This window comes from Tachysurus fulvidraco, chromosome 22, assembly GCF_022655615.1.
Source record: "Tachysurus fulvidraco isolate hzauxx_2018 chromosome 22, HZAU_PFXX_2.0, whole genome shotgun sequence".
In the NCBI taxonomy this organism is placed as follows: Eukaryota; Metazoa; Chordata; class Actinopteri; order Siluriformes; family Bagridae; genus Tachysurus; species Tachysurus fulvidraco.
In genome coordinates this window covers 11840654-11852671 of record NC_062539.1, presented here as the reverse complement: position 1 = coordinate 11852671, position 12018 = coordinate 11840654, and the positions used below count along the sequence as shown (strand labels likewise).

Sequence of the window (12018 nt, the reverse complement as noted above, 5' to 3'; positions counted from 1 at the left end):
AAGGTAATGGTCTGTGATGTCATCACTTTGAGGAATGATATCTATATCAGTGACGTCTATTTTGTGTGATATTATTAAATCTAGTGTATGATTACGATGATGAGTTGCTGTAGTGATGTTTTGTTTAACCCCAAATGAGTTTAATAAGTCCATAAATGTGAGTCCTAAAGCATTGTTTGTGTCATCAACGTGAATGTTAAAATCTTCTACAATTAACACTTTATCAAAGTTAACCAATAGTTCTGAGAGAATCTGCGAATTCTCTAAGAAAATCGGGGTAGGGCCCTGGGGGTCTCTATATGGTCGCTAGAGCAAGAGACATCAGGGATTTTTTCGTGTGCATGTGAGATAGTGTAACATCAAGGACAAGCACTTCAAAAGAATTAAATCTATACTGTGTACTCTGGGTAACAGTAAGGACATCACTGAAGATAGTGGCAACACCACCTCCAAGACCAGTCTGACGAGGCTCGTGCTTATAGCTATATCCTGATGGTGTAGACTCATTTAGACCGATGTAGTCATTTGGTTTAATCCAAGTTTCGGTAAGGCAGAGTGCGGTAAGGCTATTTTCTGAGATGATTTCATTTACAATAAGTGCTTTGGGTGCAAGTGATCTAATGTTCAGGAGCCCAAACTTTAGGAACTGTTTTTTCTATATTTCTTTGGCATTTTTCTAGTCTGATTACAGTAAGATTATTTTGAGAACTTCTCACATATTTACTTTTTGATCTCACTACTCGGGGAACAGACACAATTTCTATCAGATGAGCTATGTGTGCATTTGTGTCAATGTGTTGAGCTGACCTCCACTCCACTTGTCATAACTTGAGGTTTCAATCACCAGGATTATTCCAAATTATGCACTTTGCAAGTAAAATTAATTATATAAATTTTTGTTGAATTATGTGTTCATAAAATAATTTAGCAACACATGTAGTGTTGCTAAGTGTAGCAGCCACATTTAGTGGGGCAATGGGTTACACTCTTGCCCTTTTCAGCTCAATGAACACACACACACAGCCAATCAGAAAATAGCACTATCTGGGTAAGATTTAACGCAACAACCAATGAAAAAAATGTCTTTATTGCCAAGTATGTTTTCACATACAAGGAATTTGTTCTAGTACAGGAGTTCCACAGTGTAAACAGAATGGCAAAGATAAGAAATGAACACATATATAATAGATAGTTGTATGTACAGTGGAAAAAAATGTGCAAATTCAAATATAGATGTGCAAATTGAAATATAAATGAGTACGTGTAAACAATGTAAGAATAGGGTTTGTTCTGTGTATGTTAGGTGTTCATCAGATGTATGTTAAGTGTTCATCAGACGGATTGCCTGAGGGAAGAAACTGTTCCTTTGTCTGGTCGTTTCAGGGCTCTGTAGTGTCGACCAGATGACAACAGTTCAAAGAGTGAATGTGCTGGATGTGAGAGGTCCAGAGTGAGTTTCTTTGCCCTTTTGCTCACTCTGGAGAAGTACATGTCTTGGAGAGTGAGGAGAGTTGTGCCAATGATTTGCTCAGCAGTCCGGACCCTCTGTAGTCTTCTGAGGTCGGATTGGGTGGCTGAGCTGAACCAAACAGTCACTGAGGTGCAGAGGATGGATTCAATGATGGCAGTGTAGAACTGTTTCAGCAGATCCTGTGGCAGGTTGAACTACCTCAGCTGGCGAAGTAAGTACAACCTCTGCTGAGCCGTTTTCACAATGGAGTCAATGTGAATGTCCCACTTCAGGTCCTGGGAGATTGTGGTTCACAGGAATCTGAATGACTCCACTGCTGTAACAATGCTGTCCATGATGGTGAGTGGGGGGAGAGCAGGGGGTTTCTTCTGAAGTTCACTATCATCTCCACTGCCTTGAGCGTGGAATAAATGGAAATTAAGCAAATACTTTATATTTGGTTAAATTGCGGTCAGTGATCCTTACCAAGCACAACAACTCCCCCATTAATGTATTTAAAAAAAAATTTTTTTTTGTTTGGGTGGTGGGGGGTTGCCGATGTCACCATTGCCTGTCTTCAAAACTGAGAGCCCTGCAACTAGTTATTCAGCTCCCCTACTAATTATAGTATCAGTGCTCTCAAGTTTTATAAACAGACAAGCGTGACATCTCCAAACACCCCCCCCACACACACACACACACACACAACATTAATGGGGGACTTGTTGTGTTTGGTAAGGATCACTGACCGCAATTTAACCAAATACAAAGTATTTGTTTAATTTCCATTTATTTGTGTGTGTGTGTGTGTGTGTGTGTGTGTGTGTGTGTGTGTGTGTGTGTGTGTGTGTGTGTGTGTGAGAGAGAGAGAGAGAGAGAGAGAGAGAGAGAGAGAGAGAGAGAGAGAGAGAGAGAGAGAGAGAGAGAGAGAGAGAGAGATTATGACTGGTGTTGTTTATTGTAAGTGTTTGTTGCCTTTTTGGAATCCTTTATCATTTGTAATGTTGTTCCCATTTAAAACAGTTCGGCTCAAGCCCAGACATTTTTAGGGTCATGACTGAGGACAATGTCCTGTCCAGAGACAAGCTGTTTCGTGTTGAGGTTTTGTTCAACACGACCATCGAAAATACCCTCTCTAATGAATTTAGTTGCGTTAAATCTTACCCAAATAGTGCTATTTTCTGATTGGCTATTGTGTAGCCTCGTTTTTTGATTGGCTGATAAGTGTCAGGCTCGACTAAGAACTCCAGGGGAGACAAAGTGATTTCTGCCCGGTTCTATAGAGACAGCGGTGCGGTGCGGATACCTTTTGGGCGCTGCGGCATATGAAATATATGATAAATAGTCAAAAAGTTTTTCTGCGTGAGAAATACGATGTGTGGCGGGAGAGAGTGACAAAAGACAGAAATGCGTGACTGCCACTCTCAATACTTAACAGCCCTATAGTATGCTTTAAAACTATGCAGATGTATTTTAATGAATGACGTGACGTGTAAATACACTTTGGTTTAGTGCATTTGACTTAATTAACATGAACAAGAAGCGTCATTAAGTTAGCATGGCTGCTAATGTTAATGCTAATCGATGCTAAAGTGCATCTCTGTGCTTTAAATGACGTCTTTAGCACAATGTGAGTCTATAGTTTATAGATCAGGTGGTTTTAGCATGCCTGTTAGCTGAACACCCGGTGCATATATCCCAAAGCTTGGAGATTATTAAACCAATTTTTATTTTTAATAATTACATTAATAACAATGCACTCGAACGTCACTTCCGGTTAGCGCGCGCACGTCAACACAGGTGATTTACACCGGAGCATCTGTGAGTGTTGAGTGACTCTGTGATGGAGACGAAGGTGCAGTCTGCACTCTGTGATGGAGACGAAGGTGCAGTCTGCACTCTGTGATGGAGATGACGGTACAGTCTTCACTCTGTGATGGAGATGACGGTACAGTCTTCACTCTGTGATGGAGATGACGGTACAGTCTTCACTCTGTGATGGAGATGACGGTACAGTCTTCACTCTGTGATGGAGATGACGGTACAGTCTTCACTCTGTGATGGAGATGACGGTACAGTCTTCACTCTGTGATGGAGATGACGGTACAGTCTTCACTCTGTGATGGAGATGATGGTACAGTCTTTACTTTGTGATGGAAATGCAGGTGCAGTCTTCACTCTGTGATGGAGATGAAATGCAGATGCTCCGATAACATTTATGTCGTCAAATCATACCTCCATTAAAAAGTGTGAAAGTAAATCAGTCAGTGAAACATGTTTAAATCTTTCAGTTTAAAACCCAACCTCAGAACTGATGGATCAGTCAGTGCATTAAAGTAAAGGATCTTTTACTGAACCATGGTTCACATACAGGCTGAAATGTTAACGCTTCAAAATAAATATAAAAGGAAATGAAGTTTAACAAGGATGATTTCTGCCTGGTAAAACAGCATCCTTTAAGCAGGATGACTGAAATGAAGATGAGAAAAGCAAGTCCCAAAATGGATGCTGCGTATTTTACAGCTGCTGACAAAAATGGATTTTATGTGAAATATATAAATTCAGATAAAAGGAAGTTTTCACTTAAATGCTTTATTTAAAAAACTTAAAAAACTTTATTTTTACTTAAAAAACTTTATTTATTTATTTATTTATTTATTTATTTATTTATTTATTTATTTATTTATTTTCTAGCAGTTAGGGGCATCAAGATTATTGAGAATTAAAACACCAAACTAGTGCTAGGCTAGGATTGAAAAACACTGTCTTTATAGATTTTTTCTTTGTCATTCAGGGCATGGAGTATTCAGCTGTGTCCATTTTGAAAAAAAAAAAATTTGTAATACCAAAGTATTTGTAATACTTGCTTTGGCTGAAAAGTTACTTGGTTTCATATTTTTCTAATGTAGATATTCTTCTTAATTATTCCCAAAATGTTATCCTGGTTAGGAAGGCATTATAGCTTAGTTTACGCTATCAGATCTTTGGGAATAACTTGGGTAAAGTTTTGTTGTCCTCATGATTTTGCATCCTAGCTAAACTGTTTGAATATCAGAAAGTAAGTCAAGTGTTACGGTAAACTATCCCTGATCTAAACATTCCAAAGAGCTGTAGGTTGTCACATCAAGACATTAAATTGCATCTAGTGTAATTATGAGTACTGCCAAGGGTCTGATGCATAGAAACTACTGTTGCAGCCATTTTGTTTAAACTACTGATGTTTATTTTGTGTGGAAATCATTGGTTCAAACATGCATCTGGTGCTGACTAAAGTTGCTGTTGCACAAAGTTGTACATCTTACTGCACTTTTGTGCCTACCATCTACAACCACAGTGAAGCACATTCATTGCTGATACAAGGGTATTTAAAATCAAATCAAATCAAATTGTATTTGTCACATACACATACTGTACATACAGAGTACGATATGCAGTGAAATGCTTTATGCAACTGTCCAGTATAAGAATAAAAAGATATATAAAAAATACATAAATATACATATACATAAATGTGTATGGTATTTGAAGATTGTCCTTAAAGTGTCCAGGTGCAGTATGGTGTGTAAATAGTGTATAAAGTGGCACTGTGCTGTGCAAGTCCAGAGTTAAAGTGTCCATAGAATGTCCAGGTGAAGTATGATGTGTAAATAGTATGTGGAGTGTATAAAGTGGCACTGTGCTGTGCAAGTCCAGAGTGACAGTGACAGTCCAGAATTACAGTGTCATCACAAAAGAAGGGGGGGTGCATAGAACAGTGGGGATGGAGAGAGAGGTCCAGTGTTAGATCCTGGGTGTCTCCTGGTTTAATCTCCGAATGGCCTGCGGGAAGAAGCTTCTCCTCATCCTCTCTGTGTTTGCTTTCAGGGACCGGAAGCGTTTCCCTGAACGCAACAAAGAAAAGAGTCAATGTACCATTTTTTAAATTAATGTGCTTCACTGTGGTTGTAGGTGGTAGGCACAAAAAGACAGGACAGGATACAATAGGACCAAGTAAAAAGACAATAAAAATAAGTTATGAAATTCTATGGAATAGGTATCACTACTATTGTTTATTGAAACAGGTTCTGTTTGGTCTAATAACGGTATTTCAGTCAACATCAGGCTGTAATTATCATCTTCTTGCAGGGTTCAGATAAAGACTCTAAGAGCAGTATTTCTGTTCTCTTACAGCATCATTGAGTATTTTAAGTATCATGATGAGCGCAAACCTGAGGCTCGCCCGCAACACCAGGCCAATAACCTGTTCATCAAAAACCATCGATGACGAGTGTTTGCGCACGGGGTTCAGAGAGTTTGGGACCATCATGAATGCAGAGGTAACTTGCATCTAATACTCTCTCCACTTTATTCCTAATAATCTGTATCCACTTCAACAGTTTTTGAGACAGCTCCCCCTGAGGACATCGTCCCAGTTTATGAGACAGCTCCCCTTGAGGACACCGGAAACGCTTGACCATCTATATGTTGGAGTCTGCGCTGCTAGATGATCAGATACAGATGGCCTGTGAGTTTCACACACATACAAACACACTCATACATCTGTCTCGTTTACTCATACATCTGTCTGATCAGGTGCTCAGGATTTTAATCCATGTTTTTCTGCCTTTAACTCATTTTGCGTTGGTTACTCAATATTAACACACAGAAAAAGTCTGAGCCCCACCCATTTCACAGGATTAGATGGCCATTTACCGTATATTCTCTCTCACACACCTCACACACTTTCTCTCTCTCTTTCTCTCTGCAGATGACTACATGCTTCGTCTGGTCAAGAAAATTCACCCCTCTCTTGCCAGTAAGATCACATGGATGCTAATAGAGGGAGAGAACAACTTCGAAATCATGAATATGATTAGTGATCCTGAGCTCCTGTGTGCCAGGGTGAGCAAACACACACCCACACACACCCACACACACAAACACACATCTGATGTGTAAATATCTTTGACATGATAAATTAGCTTTTACCGTTTAAAGACCAATCCCCACCCATTTATCCCTTGTTGTTCACTTCTGTGCATGTGTGTTTTTGTAGGTACATGAAATGGACTCCCTACTGAAGGCACGAGAAGCTGGTCACAAACCGGTGAGAATCTTAAATCAAAATTGGACATGTGCTGATATTGATTCACATGGTTACACAGGGATTTAAATAAAACTCACAAGTCATTTCTGACTTCTGCATTTCTCTTTCAGGAAACCCTGAAGATGCTGTACAGACACAAGACCAGCAGAAACAGGAAGAAGAAAAATAATAAGAATAAGAGAAATATCTAATAAATAATGATTGTAATAATCAGTTGTGTAGTAATAGTCAGTACAAAGTTTTCTGATGTTTTGGTTCAGATGTGTTCTGTGTGTTTGTGGTGGCAGAAACAAGAGCATGTTACTGTAGATCTGTTGTTGTATTTTGTTAGATGTTAGTTCAGATGTGTTCTTTATGTTCGGGATGGGAAACAAGACTGTCTTAGGTCTGATGTTTAATTTTGAGTGTTGTATCCAGGTTGACGGGTGACTGATTAAAACAAATCCCTATAGCCAAAAATAAAAAAGGATAATCTGTGGTTTGTCAGGACATAACGGATGTCACAGCTCTGTCTTCTGTAGTGTTTCCATCATCTTTAAAGAAACTACAGTACTTGGAAACGTTACAAATGATTTGGTTTACTGTTACCATAAAATAAATGTTTTGACCTAATTTAGTAGCTTTTAGTTAATTTAGCTTATTTAATATATGTTTAATCTACGAATATTTAATTTTGCCATCTTAAAATAAATACACTACTTTACTTATATATTTAAGGCCAAGTGATTCGTAACTTTTTTAAATAAAGTTAACTTATTACACTTGCAGTGCAGTTCTCATTGAACTGAGCATTTTGATATGAAAATGTGTGTGTGTGTGTGTGTGTGTGTGTGTGTGTGTGTGTGTGTGTGTGTGTGTGTGTGTGTGTGAGAGAGAGAGAGAGAGAGAGAGAGAGAGAGAGAGAGAGAGAGAGAGAGAGAGAGAGAGAGAGAGAGAGAGAGAACAAGAGACAGAGAAATAGATAGGGTGTAACACTACCAATAATTGTAGCACTAATAAGGTAGATTATTAGGGTGCTAATACTTCTAGGGATAGATAGATAGATAGATAGATAGATAGATAGATAGATAGATAGATAGATAGATAGATAGATAGATAGATAGATAGATAGATAGATAGATAGATAGAGAGTACTTGTAGGACATAAACAGAAGCTGAATCAGCAGAACAGAATGTTGGCTTTTTACAAGGCATCATAATATAAGTTCATTGTAAGAATTGTAAAGATCTGACGTGGAAACTGACACCAGACTCATTAATGGCTGCAAATGGAAACTAATTTATATGGAGATGAAATAAAACTACTCATAAATTACTATTTAAAACATTTTCTAATATGATTTTTTTTTCTTGTCAACTTGAACCGTTTCTTGATGTTTCTTGTTGTTCTCTTATCACGTTGGATACTATTTTAAAACACACAAAGAAATGTCACATTTTCTAATATCACTGTAATAATTCAAAAACAATTCTACATTCAAGTCATTTGTTATTCATTTTGTCAATAAACTAAGAAACAGACTGCTGAAAACGTTTCTTTTAGGTTATACGAAGTTTTCATGATTTTTTCTTAATTAAATAGATGCCTAATACTTACAGAGGTTATGAAGTACTATCTATTTCATAATGTTAGGAACATAAACTCTCACAATAATAATCTCTCTCTCTTCTTTCAGCTGCTCCCTGTTCGGGTCGCCACAGCGGATCATGTGGTCCGCATATTAGATTTTCACACTTTTTACACCTGATGTCCTTCCTGACGCAACCCTCCCGTTTTTATCCAGGACCGACACTGAGTTCACTTATCAGTGTGTGGGTTATAGCGCCGAGACCGGGAATCGAACAAGGGACACGGCAATGAGAGACAGGGATCCTACTGCTGGACCACCGGGGGGTTAAATAAACATACAAACAAACAAACACAAACAAACAAACAAATAAATTATATATATATATATATATATATATATATATATATATATATATATATATATATATATATATATAAATTTAAAAAATAACAACAACATCAACAACAACAACAATAATGATAATAATAATAATAATAATAATAATAATAATAATAATAATAATAATAATAATAATAATGAAAGAGAAAAAGAAAGAAAGACATAGATGTTTAATAGTGTTTAATTAGAGAGTTTTAGATCTGTAAAATATCTGGACATTAAAACTTTCCGCTGTTTGTTTTTGAAATTTGAATAGAGTTCCAAAAGATGACGTAATGTGCAGACCATCAGACCATCGACAGTTAGAGACAGAGCAACACAGTGAACAGCGATTAGAAGCCGTTTTACAAAAATTAGGAGTGATTATCAGCGTGTTTGATCAATTAACAGCATTTTAGCAGCGCTTTAATAACTTTTAAACAATTTACAGTATTCTACAGTAGCAGATTTCACCACTCCGGGATTGGTAGATTTCCGCGATGATGTTGGACGACCAATACGTGTAAGCCAAAAAATTACTGTTTTTACCATCCAAAGTTCAATTATCAGGGATTTTTACATTGTGCTTTAACTAATTACATTTTATATTTATTGAACTCCTTGTTTATTGAAACAGAGGTTCTGTTTGGACTAATGAGGGTATTTCAGTCATCATCAGGCTGTAATTTTGCTGATGAAGGCATAACATCTAATAGGGTTCAGATAAAGACTCTAAGAGCGGTATTTCTGTTCTCTTACAGCACCATTGAGTATATTAAGTATGAGAGCAAACCTGAGCCTCGCCCGCAACACCAGGCCAATAACCTGTACATCAAAAACCTCGACTGCACCATCAATGACGAATGTTTGCGCACGGTGTTCGGACAGTTTGGGACCATCATGAATGCAAAGGTAACTTACATCTAATACTCTTTCGATTTTATTCCCAATAATCTGTATCCACTTCCCCTTACTGATGTTAAAGAATGGAAAACTGCTTCTCAGCTCATTGTTCCTCATGATCCTACAGGTGATAACTGAGAAAGGACTGTCCAAGGGATTCGGCTTTGTGAGCTTCACTTCTTCGCAGGAAGCCATGACTGCCAAGAAAGCACTGCACGGCAGAATGTGGGGCACTAAGCAGGTTTATGTGGGAGTGGCATTGTGAAAAGAGGAACGCCAGGCTCAGCTTAAACATGAAGAGGCTCAGAAAATGTTGAGCCTTCAGAACAATGCACCAAAGAAACTGCAACAACCTGTGCTGCCTCCCTGCAACAAGAGCACCGTAGCTGTTGAGACGGCTCACTCTGTGGACCCTGTCCAAGCCATCCCAGCCATCACGACAGCTTCTTATGAGGACACCGTCGAAGTCGACACAGCCATCACAACAGATACTTCTGAGGACCCTGTTCAAGCAGTCACTGACTTTGACTCAGCTTCTTCTGAGGACTCAGTCCCAGTCTTTGAGACAGCTCCACCTGAGGACAACGTCCCAGACTTTAAACCAGCTCCAGCTATAGAAAGAGCTCCAGCTAAAGCTCCAGCTGCATTGTCAGACACTGCTAAGGACACAGCTGCAGATGAGGATTCGTCTACATCTGTGGCTAATGTGGATGATGTGCAGCTGGACAACAGCACAAAAGTAAGGACAAAACACACACACACACACACACACACAATAATACTTAATATTATAATAAAATGTATGATAGATTATAACATTTATAATATCTAACTGTGTGATTTTTAATAATAATAATAATAATAATAATAATAATAATAATAATAATAATAATAATAATAATAATAATAATTTATGTTCCCAGGATACACCCACATCTACACCAAGTGGGAAATGCTTGACCATCTATATGCTGGAGTCTGCGCTGCTAGACGATCAGATACAGATGGCCTGTGAGTTTCACACACATTCAAACACACACACATACATCTGTCTCGTTTACACTCCTGATCAGGTGCTCAGCATTTTAATCCATTTGCTTTTAACTCCTTGTGCTTTGGTTACTCAATATTAACACATTTTACATGATTGGATGGCTGTCTATTTTCTATTCTATTTCTATTCTCTCTCACACACCTCACACACTTTCTCTATCTTTCTCTCTGCAGATGACTACATGCTTCCTCTGGTCAAGAAAATCCACCCCTCTCTTGCCAGTAAGATCACATGGATGCTAATAGAGGGAGAGAACAACTTCGAAATCATGAATATGATTAGTGATCCTGAGCTCCTGTGTGCCAGGGTGAGCGCGCACACACACACACACACACACACACACACACACACACACACACACACACACACATCTGAATATCTTTGACATGATAAATTAGCTTTTACCGTTTAAAGACCAGTCCCCACCCATTTATCCCTCGTTGTTCACTTCTGTGCATGTGTGTTTTTGTAGGTACATGAAATGGACTCCCTACTGAAGGCACGAGAAGCTGGTCACAAACCGGTGAGAATCTTAAATCAAAATTGGACATGTGCTGATATTGATTCACATGGTTACACAGGGATTTAAATAAAACTCACAAGTCATTTCTGACTTCTGCATTTCTCTTTCAGGAAACCCTGAAGATGCTGTACAGACACAAGACCAGCAGAAACAGGAAGAAGAAAAATAATAAGAATAAGAGAAATATCTAGTAAATAATTATTGTAAATCTTCTACCATTTGAATAAAAATAAATAAATTAATTAAATTCTGTGTTTATTAATTTGCGAGCCAAAAGGGTCCAAATCTCATGATTTAATTATCTAATAAGTTAGAATCTTAGAAGGAAAAACTAAACAAAAGCAAAGCTAAGGAATCGTAATATTTTAGTAATGTTCATATTTTCCTGAAGACAACAACACACAAATGACCTGCAGTGATAAAAAGATAAGAAGTTATATAAAGAACGAAGGTTCAGCTGTTGCAGGGATTTTAGTTTTAATTTTTCTTCATCCAATACAGTCTCACAGTCAGCTTTTCACTGATTTGCTTGACTGCCATGCACACTGTATGGTCTTGGCCACCGTGCTGCAACTCAGTTTCAAGATCTTCTTATAGGCTATACCATCTTTATGTAGACAAACATTTCATTTTTTCAGATCCTCAGAGAGTTCTTTGCCATGAGGTGCCATGTTGAACTTCCAGTGGCCAGTATAAGAGAATGAGTGAGATAAAATGAAATTTAACATACCTGCTCTCCATTCACACCTGAGACCTTGTAACACTAATGAGTCACATGACACCAGGGAAAGAAAATAGATCATTGGGGCCACTTTGGACATTTTCACTTAGGGGTGTACTCACTTTTGTGGCCAGCGGTTTTAACAATTCCCATTGTCTCAAAGCAGCTTTACAGAACTATGGAAACAAAAGTATATAATAATAATAATAAGATAAAATAAAGTGGCGGCAAGGAAAAACTTCCTGAGATGATATGAGGAAGAAACCTTGAGAGGAACCAGGCACAGAAGGGAACCCATCCTCAATTGGGTGACACTCTAGGGTATGTAAATA

General features: G+C 38.1%; 1 protein-coding gene across 1 annotated transcript; it reads left to right on the top strand.

Moving 5' to 3' along the window:
• The first annotated feature begins 8773 nt into the window (after positions 1-8773).
• LOC113637278 lies at positions 8774-11212 on the top strand. Its single transcript, XM_027137868.2, has 7 exons — positions 8774-9008; positions 9247-9397; positions 9516-10127; positions 10312-10399; positions 10616-10749; positions 10915-10965; positions 11076-11212. Exons 3-7 carry the CDS (start codon positions 9699-9701, stop codon positions 11154-11156), a joined length of 783 nt encoding a protein of 260 aa, XP_026993669.2. The 5' UTR covers positions 8774-9008; positions 9247-9397; positions 9516-9698; the 3' UTR covers positions 11157-11212.
• Positions 11213-12018: the final 806 nt, after the last annotated feature.

Excerpts from the sequence above, each read along its gene's own strand:
- LOC113637278 (XM_027137868.2), top strand. The coding sequence starts at position 9,699 with ATGTTGAGCCTTCAGAACAATGCACCAAAGAAACTGCAACAACCTGTG. Across the intron at positions 10,400-10,615 it reads CGATCAGATACAGATGGCCT|ATGACTACATGCTTCCTCTG; the intron begins GTGAGTTTCACA and ends TTCTCTCTGCAG. Across the intron at positions 10,750-10,914 it reads CTGAGCTCCTGTGTGCCAGG|GTACATGAAATGGACTCCCT; the intron begins GTGAGCGCGCAC and ends GTGTTTTTGTAG.